The following is an 18,999-nucleotide window of genomic DNA, read 5'->3' on the forward strand; positions in this document are numbered from 1 at the left end:
GATGAATATTGTCAATTATCTTCCCTTACTGTAATTTCTGTGATGAACTTAGTGCTATTAAGGACAGAATGTCAGATACAGAAGAATGTATGCATCTTTAGACTAGAGTAGATCTAGTACTGGGGATGTTAGAATTATTATTGACCCTTTGTCATGTTGTGTGGCAGCTCATTAGCTGTTTACTAAGAAATGAGTCTTTTCATTCCATATTAATCTTCAGTTTGCAATATTAAAGGAGACTTCTAGGCTTTTACTACTAATCTACCCTCAAGATAGGTCCTCAATAGTTGATGGTTGGGAGTCTGCCACTTGGGATCTCTGCCGATCAGTTATTCCTCCGGCCTGCTGTGAGTGCGGTGGGGCTGGACGTGCAGTAAAGGCTTGCAATGAGCCAGTAGTGTAATAGTCATCGCTCCTATTGCTGTAAGTGGGAGCAAAGCCTTCATTATACTTCCGGCTCTGACCACTGATGACTGTTCAGCCCCTCTGCACTGACAGTAGGCTGGAGGATCACCTGATTGGTGGGGATCCTAAGTGCTGGACCCTTGCCCATCAACAATTGATGACCTATCCTTTTTTCTATTTATTTGTTATGTCTGAGAAAGACTTAAGGCCCATTTACACGGGACGACTGTCGGGCAAACGATGCCCAACACTCATCCCTGTGTATCCGCGCTTTTGTGCTCCTGCACAGGAGCTAGCAGAGCTGTCTCGCTCATGGAGCGGCCAGCAGGGGGGGTGGGGCAGTGCAGGAGATTTCTCTCCTCTCGCTCCCCCACCCCTCTCAATTGAGATAACACAGCGGCCGTTCACTACTGAACAAACGTTGTTTTAACTGAACAACGAGCGGCGAGCTTCATCGCTGATCATTTATGCTGCATAATCGATGAGCTCATCGCTCAGTTTAAACAGCGGCCGTTCAGTAGTGAACGGCTACTGGGTTATCTCAATGGAGAGGGGCGGGGTAGCAAGAGGAGAGAAATCTCCTGCACTGCCCCACTCCGTGAGCCAGCCAGCTCTGCTAGCTCCCGTGCAAGAGCACAGGAGCGAGGAAACACGGGGAACGACTGTCGGACATCGTTTGCCTGACATTCCTCCCATGTAAATGGACCTTAAGGCGTGTTTGATGCAATTCTGTCATTCTCTCCCAAGTGCAGATAAACCATCATAGACTATTCTGTAATAATCACACCGGCTACCCAGAAGCTCATCTACAACCCAAGTGTACATTTTCCTTTACCTTTCAGCATTTGTTTAATGCTGAGCATTGTCCTGTTTACACCCTCATTTCCCTTTTATTTCTGTTTTTGTGAAGTTTATGAGCTCTTAAAAGCATCATTGTAATGGACACATGGAAGAAACCACAGGCATGAGTGGGAGACTGGTGAGCTCATGGTAAAAACATCCAGCAGGACAGATCTCCACATAAATAATGATCCTTGAATGGCCACATGGTTACCACACAATTTATGGGCTAGAGGAGGAAGCTAATAAAAGGTTTAGTTTAAGACATATTAGAAAATGGTGAACAAATAAAAAGTCTGGACCAATTCCTACTTTAGTTCAGTAGAGATGTTTCCACATCATTTCATTCATTTACGTAGCTTGTGCTGGATGTCACTGTTCTAAGAATAAAGCACTAGTTCTGGGCCGGTTTGCCTGTAATAATTGTAAATGATACTATTTAGTTGATCCTGCAGTACTGTATCTTTCATGTTCTGCAACATACAGTCTATTAAAGGGGCTGTACAGCTGTAAACTATTGATGGCCTACCCTCAGTATAGGTCATCAATATTAGATAAGTGGGGATCTGTTGCCAAGCACCCCCGCTGATTAACTGTTTGCTGGCTAGTGGGCTCTTGCACTCAGCTGATTTCTACAGGAAGCGGACAGCTAAATTCCCATTGCAGTACCCTGGCTTGGTATTGCAGAGAAAGCTCACATTGAAATAAATGGGACTTGGCATGCAGTACCAAGCTTGGGGCACTGCAGGTCCTTGGGATCTACTGATCATGACCTATCCTGAAGATGGGCCATCAGTTTACAACTGGATAACTCCTTTAACTTTTACTTTGCCTGGTCTGTGTACCAAGATGTAAGGGAAGTTGCCTTAAAAATGACAGCATTTCCAGATATGTGCATTGAGGCTTTGCTAAGGATTAGGGTAACAACCTTTTAAAATATCAATGTTCTGGGTGTGTGATCTTGTTTTCTTCTGTTTCATTTGCAGACCTCATATGAAATTGGAATTGTACGACAATTTCCCTTCTCTTCAGCTCTGCAGCGAATGGCCGTCGTTGCCAAAATACTAGGAGAAAAACGCATGGATGCCTTTGTAAAGGGGGCCCCAGAAGTGGTAGCTAGCCTTTGCAGATCAGAAACAGGTGAAGACCAATTTCTTTCATAAGCAAGCTTTTTAAAGTCTCGCTCCAGTGCGGAGCCATATTAGAGAAGCAATTTACTCAAAATGATCTGCAATGGATGTATCTCTGTAATATACTGTATATTTGTGAGGAGATTGAGTAGGTGAAGTCAATATTCTTGGATCTACACTAATTTCTAGACAAATGGAGCTCCACAGGGTGCACATGTTTCTAAGGCACTGCTCAGATTTTGTAAACTAGATGCTGTCATTTCAACAAACATTGCGTAAATCAATAGTACAGGTGAATATAAGAAACTTTATCTTATTACAGAGAAATGTGTCTCTCTCCACTTATGAGATGCTACTTCTTCCCCTGAATCCTGCACTGATTATTATTCACTCTGACTGCACTCACAAAATCCATCCCAAGATGGATTATTTCACTGAGGGATCAGCTTACATGCTGCTTATGGAAGCCTATGAAAAAAGAGAAGGGGGAGAAGGAAGCGGCTGGAGAGAGAGACTGAGACACAGACCTACCCAGACATACAGTGCTAAGTTTAGGGGTACTATATTACAGGAGAAGGAGCCAAAATTGCAGGCGATAAATGGTACATCAGCTAAAACCAGCATACGCAAGGCATCCACAGGAGCCCTCTGCATTGTTCTTTAACCCCTTCATGATGGCCCCATACTCTCTTTACGTCCTGCTGCTGCAGGATGTGTATGAAGGGAGATGGTGCTGCTATCTCCCTCCATACAGCGTGGGCGTCAGCTGTTTATTACAGCTGGCACCCGCGGGCAAAAGCTGCAATCGGCCGCGTGTCCAATTGCGGCTATTAACCCTTCAAATGCCACCGTCAATTCTGACAGCAGCATTTAAATCCCCCAACCGATCAGGGGTCCGTACAGCCCCCACACCCACCCACCCGCGATGAGATTAGGGGAGCCGTGCAGGTGTCATGGCAGCCGGGGCCCTTCTGAAAGGCCCCATGGCTGTGTTGGCAGACAGACCATCAAGCCATTCCCGTGGGGATGCTATGGCATTACATCGTACTGCAGGAGCGATCAGAGCACAAATGGAGCCCTCACACAACTATGTTGACAGAAAAATAAAGTTATCATGAGCAGAAAATAGAGACAGAAAATTTTAAAAAATTAAATATCCTAAAAAAAATACAAGTAGTACAGCAAAAAAAATCTCTATCTGTTTGGTATGGTAGTAATCATACTGACCCATAGAATAAAGTTATCAGGTCATTTTTGTTAGTTTGTGCGCCGTAGAAACAGGGCGCACTGAAAGATGGTGGAATGTTGTTTTTATTTCCAATTCTCTCAACTTAGAATCTTTTTACGTTTTTCAGTACATTATATGCTACAATAAATAGCACCATTGAAAAATACAACTCGTCCCGCAAAAAACAAGTCCTTATACAGCGACGTCGATGGATAAATGAAGGAGTTATGATTTTGGGGGGGGGGGGGAAGCCCTGTCACTAAGGGATTAGCAATAGCCTATGCTGCATTATAATTGCAAATGAAATTTGCTTCTTTAATTGGAACACCATGGGAAACTATTTGAGTTGTTGTTTTACTTTAAAATTAGCAGCAGTTCTTTTTATTTAGTGTTTTTTTTCATGAATGACAAAACCCTGATTAATAGTTGTCACTTTTTTTCTCGCAGTTCCTTCTGACTTTGCAGTTGTTTTAGAAGATTACACAAAGCAGGGATACCGAGTTATTGCACTTGCACACAGAAAATTAGAGTCCAAAATATCATGGCATAAAGTACAAAATATTAGTAGGTATGAAGCCTTTCTGTGTCTTTATTGCATTGCAGCAGTGTACCAGTATTGTATCATGGTGTCTTTGTTTAGATTTTAAAAACTTTACATTAATGGTGGTTACAATTTAATAACAAATTATCTATAACGGACACAAAGTTTCAGTGATTGTTAGGTTCACATCACTGTTACGTATTCCATCCTGGGAGCAGGAGAATGGAATAATGGGTCCTTCCAGCGGAGCTGAACTTACCCTATTAACTATGGTGAGGGGCTGTTCAGCTTTCATCCTGCCTTCCAGCACTTTCCCAGTCACGATGGCACATCATGCTGTGCCATTTTGATCAGGAGTGTATATTGGATCTGTGCCAGAGGCTCCGAACCTAGCCAAGCAGATATTCCAGTCTAGCCACGTGCATGCAGCGTTTCAGTTTTGTAATGCAGTCTGTGCTTTGTCCCTTCTGGGTCTGTAGTGGTTGGGACCCCCTTTTAGGAACCTAGATATCATGCGCACATGAGCTAGGCGTTTGCATTTAGTGCTATAAACATCAGACTCCTCCTTGCCACACCAGAATATTCACGGTTCGGGGACTAAATTGTAAAATCAGTTAGAGTAGTCTTGGAATAGGAAAACTTTAAAGTTATCCCTATGCAGCACATAAATAAACTTTTGCTTCTTGATTTGAGTCAGTTATGTAACTTTATTGCAGAGATGCTATTGAAAACAACATGACATTCTTGGGTCTGATCATTATGCAAAACAAACTGAAACCAGAAACTCCAGCTGTTCTTGAAGACCTTCGCATTGCCAATATCCGTATGGTCATGGTCACAGGTGAGACAAAGCAAGTGGACAAAGTAGTTTTTTTTTGTTTTTTTTTCCCTTCAGGTTTTAGATTCTATTTTTGCACTAATCCAATTTTTTTGCTTCTAGGAGACAACATGTTAACTGCAATTTCTGTTGCCAGAGACTGCGGAATGATTCTACCTCATGATAAGGTTATTGTAGCTGAAGCACTACCTCCTAAAGACGGCCAAGCTGCCAAGATAAACTGGCACTATGCAGACACCATGCCAAGGAGCAATTTGAATGCAATAAACCAAGAGGTTAGTATTTCAATCAAGAGAAGTAATAGCTTATCTTTCCACATCTTAACCCTTTTATCAAATATTAGCTTATTTAGTGATATTTTCTTTCTCCAAGAGCTGTTCAGGATTCTGGACCAACCTAAAATAAGAATACTTCATTCACCTGCTTCCGGACTGCTACCATTTTGCCAGCGCCCATCCTCGCTGGTCTTCACTTCCATGTGCAGGAAGACAGTGATGCTGTCACAGACACCAGGGCTGTGTAACCATCAAAGCGATCACATGACCTGGTGCTGAGACGACATCGCTCTACATATGGAAGTGAAGAGAATCAGAAACCAAGCGTGGACAGAACAAGAGTAGTAGGGAAGCTGAGTATATCTTTTGTGTTGGTCCTGCACCTGAATCAACTTTTTGGGAAAAATGCCCCAGATGAATTTTTAAAAGAATCTCTTGCTCGTTTTTATTAGGTGGGGAATTTTAGAAACAAGATTTCAAAACTAAATTTTATTCCCTTGCTGAAAACTGTGGTTACGTTGTATATCTTCCTCTAAATAAATTATGGCTATCCCTGTAAGGCTCTGTTTACATCTATCTATATGTCAGGAGGATCTTTTGATGGAAGGCTGCAACATATCCCACTGTATAGGCATATTAAGATATATTGCTAATACGCTCTCATATTGTAAAAATAAGAGTATACCGTAAGGTAAACCTTTTTTCTTATGCATCAGATTATATGGAAAAGCATTATCTACTACACTTTTCCATGTCACAAACGAAAAAGTGTAATGAGTTATACTGGCCTGATGTATTCTTTAAGAACACTCTTTTCCTGTCTATCATTTGGGGACACAGCTGAAGACCTTGGGTATAGCCACTGCCACTAGGAGGTGGACACTAAGCAGAAAAAGTTTTAGCTCTTCCTACTAGATAACCTTCCAGCAGGCACATTTCTATCTAGTATTAACTTGGTGTCTGTAGGAGGCAGACCTGGTTCTCAACTGTTTTCAACATCCGTTTGGATTTGCGGTATACAAGGAAGCACATTCTCCCTGTTATCCTATTGAGGAAGACCAACACATCAGAGTTAACTGTGCTGTTGTCTGTCCTAACTTTAAAAGAAAAGGAGGTACGTCCAAGCCTTAAGGCTGGGTTCACACAGGGCGGATTCCCGTCGGAAATCTCGCGGTTTGGCCGGAGCAAAAACCGCGAGATTTCCGCCGGGAGAACCGCCGCGGTGGCTTTGAAGCGGCCCGGCCGCTTGCTTTTCCGTTGCGGCCGGCGCTCCCATAGAGGAGAGCGCGGCCGCGACGAAAATAAACAAAAAAAAAAAGTAAATAGACATGCTGCATCTTTGGAAACCGTTTCAACCGGATTTACCGCAGCGGATTAGCCGTCCCGTGTGGACGAGATTTCTGAGAAATCTCATCCACATGGCTGGCTAATCCCGAGATTAGCGGCCGCGGGCGGATCTGCTGTGGCAAAACCGCGGCAAATCCGCCCTGTATGAACCCAGCCTAATGCAAATGTGACCTCGCAGCTATAGTGCCCCCCTTTTTACTGTAGCAATCCCTTCCTACTTAAAGGCAGATGAGGCATGGACGCACACTGCTGGAACTAAAGAATCTGTATCCTTCCCCCTCCTAGGGGTAAGTATCTATCCAGTATAGAGGTGAGTATTTTTTCCCCTTTCCCTTACTTTCCTAACTACTACAACTTCCAGCAGGCTGCTACCTTTATGGTTAACTAACTTCTAAAGAGCATTTTTCCAGGCTGTTGCGATGTTCTCTTAGCTGGCCCACTACGGCATTTCCCTTGGATCAGCTCAGGGAGTCAGAATCTGATGTATGAATCGGTTTATCACACCTGATGTGCTAGCTTGGTGTGCAGTGGGTGGATTCTTGTGGTCAGCAAGTCTTTCGATCATGGGTGCAATTTTTAGAAGACCCTTCTTCCATTGCGATCATTTCACGGCCAGACCTAGATAGGACACTCCCATTGCAGTAGGCGGCCATAGAACCAACTACTGGCACCACTTCTGTCCAGTCTATACAAATTGCTGAAGCAGAATGGGCACGCTCCCTGTCGCAGGTAGTCGCTGACCTTACCAGGGCCTCTACTGCTATTTTAAAAAGGCTGGAACTGGCGGGATTGTGCAGGCTCAGCTTCTGATCCTGCGCCATCCACATGACATAAGTGTGTACCCTGCAGCCAGGATGTAAACTTGCGTCCTATGGTGTTAAGGGGCTAGATAACCGCATTATCCATTATTTCAGTGTCCACTGTCGTCTATTCGTACTTTTCTATAGGTGGCCGCTCATGCTTATCTTCCATACCGTTCACACATCCCTCCTTGGCACCTTAATCTCGTACTTGATGCACTGCAGTCTCCTTTATTTAAACCATTAAGAGCAGTTCCAGCTCATTTTGTTGACTTGGAAGGCGGCTTTTTTGGTAGCGGTCATATCGATCCGACGAGTCTCCTACTTCGGAGCTATGTCGGCCAAGCCTCCGTTCAGTCTTTCATCAGGAAAAAGTAGTACTATGTCCTGTGCCTTCCTTCTTACCTAAGGTGCTGTTGGCATTCCACATCAATGAAGACCTTGTTCTGCCCTCATTTTGTCTATCTGATCCGCAGTCATTTTAGAAAATACGCTTTTCCTGAACTGGATCTAATGCGAGCCTGCGGGGATATACCTTTTTCATACGTCCTCTTGCAGACGCTCTGGTCAAAGTTTTACAAAAGGCTGTAAACTGACTGCATGCGTCCTTTTATAATTTTCCTCACCCCAAGGGACTGCTGTGGAACGTCCCGAGTCTTCGGCTGTGTCCCCCAATGATGAGAAAACAAGATTTTTGAACTTACTGTAAAATCTTTCTAGTCTTGTTCATTAAGGGACATCTCACCCATCCAGTCTGTTATTACTACTTTCACATCTATTCCTCCTTGTTGGAGAGTTCTCTTTGCAGCAGCTACAGCCGGTTCGTTTTTTAGTAATGTAACTGTCATGTTGTCAGAAGGACTGTTAATTGTGTATCCCACTGGCTGCTCCTGCTTTCATACAGACTAGTTAGAATGGCCGTTAGCAGGGGACGAACAGGGGAATAACTACTGACTTTAATGCATTTGAAGCCTGTTGGCAGGGGTTTCCTTAATTCAGACTACCCTTTTATAAGTATTGCAGCTTGATGAATAAGTAAAAAAAAAAAAAATGTACTATTCTTTACTGTGGAAGGTGTCAATTCACAATATGCATATTCATCTCAGAATTGATATTTGACAATTCACAATGCTTTCCCCCCCTTCCTCTTTTGAGTTTTGAAATTGACAAATTGCATTTGTATTAGGCAAGGTACATATTCTGTATTAGAAATAGAATGACTTAAATGTCTGCATTCAAAAGGAAAACAGGAGTTGTGAATGATTTGCGATTTGAAGTTTTAGGTTTAGAGATATTGATGTAATGTCCTTTTGATCTTCAGGTTATTCCAATGAAATCATTAAATGACAGTCTTGAAGAGAATCAGGCAATTGATTACCATTTTGCTATGAATGGAAAGTCTTTTGCAGTCATCTTGGAACACTTTCAGGACCTGCTTCCAAAGGTTCGGTAGATAATAAAATATCTGTTTTTAACCAGCTCTACTCTAAGGTTTCTTACCAATGCATTATTGCTTTGTTTTGGTTTTTTTGTAGTTAGTATTGCATGGTACAGTTTTTGCACGAATGGCACCTGATCAAAAGACACAGCTTGTGGAAGAGTTACAGAATGTAGAGTAAGTAATGATTTTTATTATCCAGTTTGCTACATGGATTGATAGACTGCCTGCCTGATCACAGTATGATGTAATGCTATGACATTACATTATACTGCAGGAGCGATCAAAGCATCACAAGTTCATGTCCTTCATGGGAACTAAAAAAAAGTAAAAATAAGTTTGAACATTATTTTTTTTTTTTCATAATTTGTAAAAAAAAAAAAAAAAAAAGTAATAAAAGTTAAAAAGAAAACCCTTTTGCCATATTTACAATGAAAGAATTTAAATAATAAAACAAAATACATATTTGGTAGTGCGTCCGTAAAAGTAATGCATTATTTACCCCACACAGTGAACGTTGTCAGAAAATAAAATAACGCCACACTTGCACTTTTTTGGTCAACCCCTCTCCAAGAAAAAAAATGTAAAAAAGCGATCAAAAAGTAGCATGTATTCCAAGGTGGTACCCACATAAATTACAGGGCGTCTTGCAAAAAATGAGCCCTTGCACAACTATGTCGACATGTTGGTGTAAAAATAAAGTTATGGCTATCAGAAGATTGTGGCAGAAAATAATTTAAAAATTTTAAATAAAAGTAGTACAGCCAAAAAAAAAACTGTATGCACTTGGCATCGTAGTAATCCTCATACTGACCCATGGAATAAAGTTTATCATGTCATCTTTATTGCAGTATGTATGCTGTAGAAGCAAGACGCACCCAAAGATGGCGGAATTTTGCTTTTTTTCCCATTTAACTCAACTTGGAATTTTTTTAAAACTTTCAATACATTATATGGTACGTTAAATAGTACCATTGAAAAATACAACTCGTCCCGCAAAAATCAAGCCCTCAGACATCTAACCTCGATGAATAAATAAAATTTAGGATTTTTTTTAAAAGGGGGAAGGAAAGAACAAAAATGGTGTTGGGGGGGAAAAAGGGGCTGTGTCCTTACGGGGTAAATATATGGCGCTTGGCCTGGGCTATAATCCCAGCCAATAGCTATAATACGGCGTGGGATTAAAGCCTCTGCTCCTGAAATCAAGTAGGAGCAGATCGCGTTCTCAGCCATTAGTCACAGCTTCTGCCTTTCACTTCTTAGTACATGGCACTCATTGAGCGCTATGTACCCAGGAAAAGATAAGTGGAAGTGTTTCTTCCACTAGGTGACCCAGCGATCACGTGACTACCGGGAGCCACCTGCTGCAGGATCCTGATCAGCTCTGCTATTGTCACTACAGGGTAATGTTTCCCCTGTAAGTAGGGCTCCTATGGATGCCCCAGCTACAGGGGAAAAGTGTGTAATGAAAAAAAACCCCAAAAGCATGTGAATGTTCCTCAGAGGTCTTATAGGACGTCACAGATGGTAAAAAAAAATTGTTTCCCAAAAGAAGTTTTAAAAAAAAGACAGAATAAAATAAAAATATATACATTAAAAAAGAAAATGACCCAGAGCCAACGCCAACTAAAACAGTCACTGTATGTGCCCTGTAATTTGAAACCATGCATGTTACATCAAAACGTCCAAAACAAACTGAGTAATCTATTTGCTGAGGAATCGCTACTTTATTTTAGCATAAATATACAAATTTTAAAAAAACTACTATAAATGTTCATTTTTTTTTTTTTGGCTTCTTACCCACAATAAAATAAAAAAAAAATGGAAAAAAAAGTTACGGTATTTGATAAGTCATCTTTTCGGCAAAAAACCCCCCACTGCAATGATAATTTTGGTAACTTAAGAAAAAAATAGTGCAGTTAAACCACTATATGCGTAAAAATCTCTAAAAAGTGTCTGCTCCTTTTAGGTACCAAGCAGCCTGGTCTTTAAGGTGTTAAGGACCTTCCACGAACCTCTAGCTTTCTCGTTGGTGCTATTCTGCACCATAACCAATGTGTCCTCACTAGCCCCTCCCAGTAATCTGTCAACCTGATGAGCTAATTTGCATACTTTTTTTCTTTAACCCCTTGAGTGGAACGCCCGGAAATTTTCTGGGACGAGCTCCACTGCTCATAGCGATATAGCCCGGAAGATTTCCGGGCTATGTATCACTATGTAAGCTGCAGAGCACAATGCCACAAGCTGTGGCATTGTGCTCTGCCTGCACTGTCCCACAGAGAACAAAGCAGGACATTGAGAAGCAGGAAGATATTGCTGATATGCCGGCAATCTCCTGCTTCTAATATCCTGCTTTGTTTACAGGTTGCTATAGAGACCATTGGCTTATCAGCAGCAAGCCGATGGTCCCTGTTGCAGGGAGAGCTGGTGCTTGGCTGTCCGAAGACAAGCAGGCACCAGCTCTTACAGCAGGGATCAGAGAAAACCTCTGATCTCTGCTGTGTTAACCCTGCAGCATGTAAAGGGCTGTCACCATGGGACCCCCCCCAGAATGTGATCAGGGAGTCCTGATGGGTCTCTGGGGAAGTCCCGTAAAGGGACAAAAAAAAAGAAAAGTTAAAAAAAAAGTAAAAAATTATTTAAAAAAAATAAATAAAATTAAAAAACACTTGTCTCCCTTTTACTTTGTGAAAAATTAAAAATAAAATCACACATGTGGTAACCCTGCGTCGTAATGACCCAGAGAAGGAAGTTAGTACATTATTTAACCCCTAATGACACGGTCCCTTTTTTCTTCCCCTTTTTCTTCTTTCCCCATTTCTTTTTTCCTCCCCCTGTTTAAAAAAATCATAACTCCTTTATTTATCCATCGACGTCGCTGCATGAGGGCTTCTTTTTTGCGGAATGAGTTGTAGTTTTTAATGGTGCAATTTAAAGAACCATATAATGTACTGAAAAACTTTTACAAAAATCTAAGTGGAGTAAAATGAAAGAAAAATGACATTCCACCATCCTTCAGTGCGTTTTGTTTCTACGGCACACAAACTGCAACAAAAATGACCTGATAACTTTATTCTATGGGTCGGTACGATTACTACGGTACCAAATGTGTATACTTTTTTTTTACTGTAGCACTTGTATTTTTTTCAAAGACATTTAATTTTTTAAAATTATTTTCTGCTGCATCTTCTGCGCGCAATACCTTTTTTATTTTTCCATCGACGTACTTGAGCAAGGGCTTATTTTTTGTGGGACTTCGTGTAGTTAACGTTGGTACCATTTTGTAATACATTCGATTTTTTATTTTGTTTGCTTTTTATTGCATTTTTTTCTGGGAGACAGGGTGACTGAAAGTGCATTTGTGGCGTTCTTAATTTTTTTTTTCGGACTATGTTCACCGTGCGGGGTAAATAATGCACTACTTTGATAGATCAGACATTTACGGACACGGCGATACCAAATATGTATTTTTCTTTTATGATTTAGATTTTTTTTATTATAGATATGGCAAAAGGAGGGTGATTTAAACTTATTACTTTTTTTTTAAGTGTGAAAAAGTCATGAAAAAGAAGAAAAACTATTATAATTTGGTATTGGCATAATCGTACCGGCCTGTAGAATTACATTATTTATACTAAGAGAATGCAGTGAAAAATAAAAAATATGCCAGAATTACAGATTTTGTTAATCTTGTCACTGGAAAAAAATGGAATAAAAAGTGATCAAAATTTTACATGTTCCAAACAATTAGATAAATGAAGACTAGAGGTCATCCCACATAAACCACGGCCTTCTAGAGCTCTGGCAATGGTAAAAAAAAATTAATACGGCTTTGGAATGTGGCGACACAAAAGCAGACCTTTAAGAAAAAAAAGGTTTTAAATGTACACAAATAGCAAAACATAAAAACCTGCATAAACTTGGTATCGCCGGAATCGTGCTGACTTACAGAATAATGTTATCACATTATTTATTCTGCACGCCGTACGCCGTAAAAATGAAATCCAAAAAACAAATGGCAGGATTTCTTTTTTCCCCCCAATCTCCCTCCAATTTTTTTTTCACCAAAGTTATGCAATACATTATATATACCCAAAAATGATGCCATCAAAAAGTACAACTTGTCCCGCAAAAAACAAGCCTTAATATGGCTGTGTCAAAGGAAAAATGAAAAAGTTATGGCTCTTGGAACGCTACTGCAAAATTAGTTGAAATTAAATCATTGGCCCATTTAAAAAACCTGCCCTGGTGGGTCTGACAGGGTGGTAAGAAACCCGCCACTGAAGGGGTTAATCATTGATATTTGTCTTAAAATTGCGTGCAGCCACTGAGTCTCTTCATGGAGAACCTGTAACACCCTAATCCTGGTCTACTGTATTGCTGTGCTCAATGTACCAACCACTTTCTGCTTTTATTTTACAGTTACTATGTTGGCATGTGTGGAGATGGAGCAAATGATTGTGGGGTAAGTGATGTTTTATAGATTTATTGTATAAACGTGTCTGCACATCTTCACAAATTCCTCTAGATCAGGTAGCTATCTCTGAAACGGTATTATATTAAATGAATGTTATTAATTAAATAGCAGTGCTCTTGTTAAGAATATTGCATATGTTTACAGGCACTGAAGAGGGCTCATGGAGGGATATCATTGTCTGAATTGGAGGCATCTGTGGCATCACCGTTCACCTCCAGGACTCCTAGCATTGCTTGTGTGCCAAATCTGATACGGTATAATTGAACATTAAGGTTTCATTAACTGACACAAATGGTCTACTTAGATTCATGTTGTCCTTATTCTGTGTATATTTACAGCAGTTTCCCAGTCCTATAAAAAGGTTTAAACACAGATCACCTGCATTGTTTTTTCATATGGATAGCTGTTAACCATCATCCTATAATCCCTTTCCTTCTTTTTCTCTTCTTTTTCTTCCTTTCTTGGTCTTTTTACTAACTATGTTGGTCTGTTCAATTTTAACGTTTCTAATGCCCCATTTACACGCAAAGATGATCACTCAGAATTCTCTCAAAAGACAGTTTGAGTGACCGTTTTGAGCGATCATTTTGCATAGCTACTAATGGACATTAATGCCTATTAGCTTATTAGCTTCATTTGCATTTAAATGAAGCTGCCTTTGCTGTATAGACCTAAGGTGGATTTACACGCGCCAATTATCGCTTAAAATTCATTCAAACAATGTCTTTTGAGCGATAATCATGCAGTGTAAATGCTACCATCGTTAGCTTTTTGGCTGAACGATGGTTTTTATGCAGAAGTGAAAATAATCGTTCGGCCGGCGAGCTGATAGAGACCGTTTGCTGAGTTCCCTGCAGGCAGCGCTGATGAGCATTGTTAGCAGTAAGCCCATGGGAGAACAATGGACATGCATTTACAGAACAGACCACCTGCTCTTCTGTAAATACATCTCCTGGCAGCTCACTAAAATGCAAATGATGTTAATTTGCTGCTAATGGACATTGGCAGCTAATTAAGCGATCATTTAGCTATGCAAAATGATCGCTCAAAACAATCACTCAAACTGTATTTGGAGCGATCGTCTAAATGGGCCTCTAGCTTTAGGGCTCTTTAAATTTATAATGGCTACGAGCATTATTACATTGTTCTCCTTTCCCCTTCATTTTATGCAATTAGAAGACAACTGAAAAAAAAAAAGTTTTAAATGCAAATGAGAACTGCAAACAAAGATCTTGTTAGTGCAAATGTCTATATGGCAATTATAAATTTTAATCACTGGTCAGTGTAAACTTTTCCATACAACTGAATTGTATGTCTCATCAAATTCTCTTGTTGCAGGGAAGGACGTGCAGCATTAATTACATCCTTCTGTGTGTTTAAATTCATGGCTCTGTACAGTATTATCCAATACTTCACAGTCACTCTACTGTATTCTGTGAGTATTGCCTGTATTTTACTATAAACGCCTACAATTCACTGCTGCTGCCCACTAGGATTAGTTTTTATTGGGATATCATACAGATGGACTTGTCATAATAGTGACGGATTCTCTTAAATCTACATTTTTAACTATTGTGTGGCTTTATTAGTGTTAGTTTATGATATATCCTTTCACCAACATTTAAGTGACCAATAACCAAAATGCCACGCGTTTCGGCAGTAGAAGGACCGGCTTGAGAAAGGTGGTCCTTTTACCGCCGAAACGCATTGCATTTTGGTTATTGGTTTTATTGTGGCTAGTTGGATCATTACTAAGTCTCTTTTATGAAGTTGGTTTTTAACCAATAAATATACTATTTGGAAAATAACCTTTTTTGTGGAAGCTGACTTAAGGGGTTTCCTGCTGTAGCGCAGCATAGCAATTTTTTTCTTTGATTTGGGTTGAATTTTTTTGGTCACTTTACCACCCCAAAATGGAATAAAAAGTGATCAAAAAATCAAGAAAAACCGGGTTGTTCCTGGACAAATCACCCAAGGGGTAACACCCGACCATCTCAGATTTTTATGAAAATTTCAATTTTTCAAACCCATAGGGTCAAAAAAAAACCCAGGTGGGTCAGTTTTTTGAAGGTCACAGAGAACCATCATTTTTGATCATTCATATCTCAGAAACTTGGGTATAGGAAGATATGCAAGGTGTCATTCTCTTTGTAATAATATGTAGATTTATAAAATATTTTGCCTAACACTGCAATTGCAATATAAGTAAAGTACAATTGGAACAAAAGACATGCAGTACATTACGATACATTAAATGGTGCCAACACTGTTTATAGTAAAATGAGCATGATTGTTTGTTCCCTATCTCTCTTTCTTGCTAGATTCTCAGCAATTTAGGAGACTTCCAATTTCTCTTTATAGACCTGGCAATAATCTTGGTGGTGGTGTTTACAAGTAAGTATTGCTATTTTTTTTTAGCTTAAATGATGACTAGCTTTTCAACATTATAGCCAGTGCTTGAAATACTAACGACCACCTGTCTGTAAGTGAGTGACCATGTCATGTGAAGATGCCACCGTCATGGGATCCGTCACTGGGGCTCTGAAATATATTACAAATCTGCAGAGCCGGACCGCAGCCGTGTGCTTACAGGACCTGAGGTGATGTCACCATCATGTGATCAGTCAGCTGTGTGGGAGGAGTCCACGGTCACATGACCAGGGGGGTGATCAGTGTGTGCGGAACTCTGCTGTCCCGTTTGTGATGTTGTGCTGGTTGGGATCCCTTTTTTTTTTCTTTACTTGCATGCATATGAAGATGTTATCCCACTAAAATCAAGCTTTATGGTACAAACGGATCAAATTAACTGCTACAGCTATTTAATTAATTAGTAACCTTGATTACATGAAGTCACAGCTTGTTTTGTATTAGAAAGGGATTGCTATGTGATGCTGATGGGGTGGAGGTGCAACAGTCTATGTTCATATGTGTATGCCTGTATGTGACAAACTACAAATAGTATATGAATAATTGCTGAGACAACCGTCTTAAGGCCCATTTACACGGAGCGATAATCGCTCAAACGACAGTGAGAGTGACAGTTTTGAGCGATCATTTTGCATAAACTATTAAGTAGCTACTCAGCTACCTAATAGCTTATTAGCGTGCAAATGAAGCCTTTAGCTGAATGCAGCTAATAGCCTGAGGGCTCTTATCTGCATTCAGCTCCTTTGTTCTCCCGCGGGTTAAATAGCTGAAACAATGCTATCGGCACTACCTGCGGAGAACTCAGCGTGTGGTCCTGAAAGACCACACAATGATTTTTAGTTTAGCTTGAATTCAACGATTAAGGAGCAGTGCACGAAAAGTGCACGATGGCCACGTGTTTAGATGTAACGATTATCACACAAACAATGGCTTTAGAGCAAGTTTTGAGCAATCGTCGCTCCGTGTAAATGGGCCTTTACAAATCAGAATTAATACACAGGAATTTTTAAGAGCTACACTATCTATATTTTCAGGCATATTTCAGGGTCTTTTGACAGCTTTTGTTAACCTTGTATGAGGAGTTGTACCTTTTATATTTTTAAATAGCAGTAGATCACGTCAGCCCAATAAAGCATCTGAGCAAGAGCTCATTAGCAACTTATGGAAACTTTCTAAAGTCACTCATAAGAATTCTTCACCAATAGTCTTAAAAATAGAATTATTTTCAAGAATGCAGTATGGATTAGAATGACATACAGTTACAGAATACAAGTATTTATAGAATTAAGAAATAACTCACTCTAATAGTAGTAATGAAAAGTATTTGACAGTGATCCCCTTTCTTTTTTTTCCCCCAGTGAGTTTAAACCCAGCCTGGAAAGAGTTGGTTGCACAAAGGCCTCCATCTGGTCTCATCTCCGGAGCCCTTCTCTTTTCCGTCCTCTCTCAAATCCTTATCTGCTTGTCATTCCAGACCATGGCTTTCATGTTAGTAAAACAGGAGCCCTGGTATGAAATCTGGAGTCCCAGCAGCAAGTAAGTGATGCCTGAAATTGAGTAAATTTAGGAGTAGCTCATAGTTTTATCATTTATACTTAGTTCTGTTCTCTTTTTCCTTATTTCAGTGCATGTAATATCTCCATGGATGGTCACCATGAAAATGGCACTGAACACGATGAGCACAACATCAAAAACTATGAGAACACTACTCTCTTCTATGTGTCCAGCTTCCAGTACCTCATTGTGGCAGTTGTGTTCTCAAAAGGAAAACCTTTTCGCCAGCCAAGCTACAAAAATTGTATGTGAAATTCTGTATATTTCACGCCCTACCCTACTTTTTACTGGGAGATCAAATAGTTTTCTTCATTACTAATGCTTCACTAGACCTTGACAATATTGTTGTAACTTGAATGTTATGGTGCAAGAAAGTGGTCATAGCTGCTTTGCTGCATACAGATGGCTTGCTGTGTGGACCTAGCCTTACATTGGAGTGGATGTTTGTTGCCATGTGCCAGTGAAGCTGTGCAGTTTCTGATGCAACTCTCAGTACAGAGCTAGTTTTCTATAATCATCCGTTCTAACGTAGAATACTTAAGTCTCTGCTCTTGTTTTTTTTTCTTCTAGATCTTTTTGTAATCTCTGTTTTGGCTCTCTATGCCTTAATATTATTCTTCATGCTGTATCCAATTGAATCTATTGAGGACTTCTTTGAGGTAAGATATACTCATATTTATGTAATACTGCAGCATGTACTAAGTACAGTATGTACTATCATGCTCAATGGACATACAGCTTACAACAATTCTGTTTTATTCTTGTAGTTAGTCTGTGTTCCGTTTCAATGGCGCCTTGTAATGCTCTTCATTATAATTGGAAACGCCCTTACTTCAGTTCTTGTTGAGGTAAGTCCTAGGAATAGTTTAGGCAATATATTATCCTTCTCATATACTCATGTAACATATTAAAAGACTAGGCTGGGTTGACACCAATATTTAGGCTCAACTCAGGTTTCTAATTTCATGCTCTATTATGGGAGCAGGAAAATTGAATCGCTGCACAGACTGATCTGACTTATTGTGCCAGAATTGTATTGGACATTGATTTATAATGGGATTTGTTTGGTTTCCAGTATGCCCTCCAGTATTTTGCCGGACTAAATATCTTTGGCATGCTGCGTTGGTTGTAGAATTTTAGGACCGATCTATGCCAGTGGCTCTGAAGAGGGCTTCTGGCAGAGATGTGAACTGAGCCTTATGGGGTTGCTTGCTGTCAGTCTTTCTGTCCTGCATAGTGTATTATACATACGCAGAAGAGAACTCAGATGATGGACCTCTCATCTGCATCGTGTTAGAAATATGTGTCGGACCTCACCTGACATGGGAGCTATGCAGCGAAATCTGTCTGTCGGACGAGGTCCAACACTGGATAGGAAAGGGTTAATAATTTGGTTTTTTTACAAGTTATTTTATTAGGACTCCACAAAGTATGTGAGTTTTTAGCAGTAATTTACTAGTGAATTTCAAAAGCTGATATTGTCAAGGATCAATACAGTTCTGACATGAATTTCAAGAGCCTATATGGATAAGAAAATCTCTGAATCACCGCCTTTTAAAAAACTGCACTCCTCAAAGTATTCAAAATGGCATTTAAGAAATTAACCATTCAGATGTTTTACAAGAATTCAAAGTGCATCAGGAATTAAAACGGCTCCATTCTTTTTTTTTTTTTGCAGATTTTCAATGTCAAACCATTT

At 40.1% G+C, this 18,999-nt stretch overlaps 1 protein-coding gene across 1 annotated transcript in view; it reads left to right on the top strand.

The window, feature by feature from the left end:
- Nucleotides 1-18,999, top strand: part of ATP13A3 (ATPase 13A3) — a 99,248-nt gene that overhangs the window by 66,261 nt on the left and 13,988 nt on the right. The window contains exons 18-31 of the mRNA XM_066601726.1: nucleotides 2,232-2,385; nucleotides 4,051-4,171; nucleotides 4,861-4,985; nucleotides 5,085-5,257; nucleotides 8,726-8,848; nucleotides 8,940-9,019; nucleotides 13,265-13,307; nucleotides 13,464-13,573; nucleotides 14,658-14,754; nucleotides 15,641-15,713; nucleotides 17,105-17,282; nucleotides 17,372-17,544; nucleotides 17,871-17,959; nucleotides 18,068-18,148. Coding sequence (XP_066457823.1) covers nucleotides 2,232-2,385; nucleotides 4,051-4,171; nucleotides 4,861-4,985; nucleotides 5,085-5,257; nucleotides 8,726-8,848; nucleotides 8,940-9,019; nucleotides 13,265-13,307; nucleotides 13,464-13,573; nucleotides 14,658-14,754; nucleotides 15,641-15,713; nucleotides 17,105-17,282; nucleotides 17,372-17,544; nucleotides 17,871-17,959; nucleotides 18,068-18,148 — 1,620 coding nt within the window. The remainder of the gene's footprint in view (nucleotides 1-2,231; nucleotides 2,386-4,050; nucleotides 4,172-4,860; nucleotides 4,986-5,084; nucleotides 5,258-8,725; nucleotides 8,849-8,939; nucleotides 9,020-13,264; nucleotides 13,308-13,463; nucleotides 13,574-14,657; nucleotides 14,755-15,640; nucleotides 15,714-17,104; nucleotides 17,283-17,371; nucleotides 17,545-17,870; nucleotides 17,960-18,067; nucleotides 18,149-18,999) is intronic.

Source organism: Eleutherodactylus coqui, chromosome 1 (genome assembly GCF_035609145.1).
Source record: "Eleutherodactylus coqui strain aEleCoq1 chromosome 1, aEleCoq1.hap1, whole genome shotgun sequence".
NCBI lineage: Eukaryota > Metazoa > Chordata > Amphibia > Anura > Eleutherodactylidae > Eleutherodactylus > Eleutherodactylus coqui.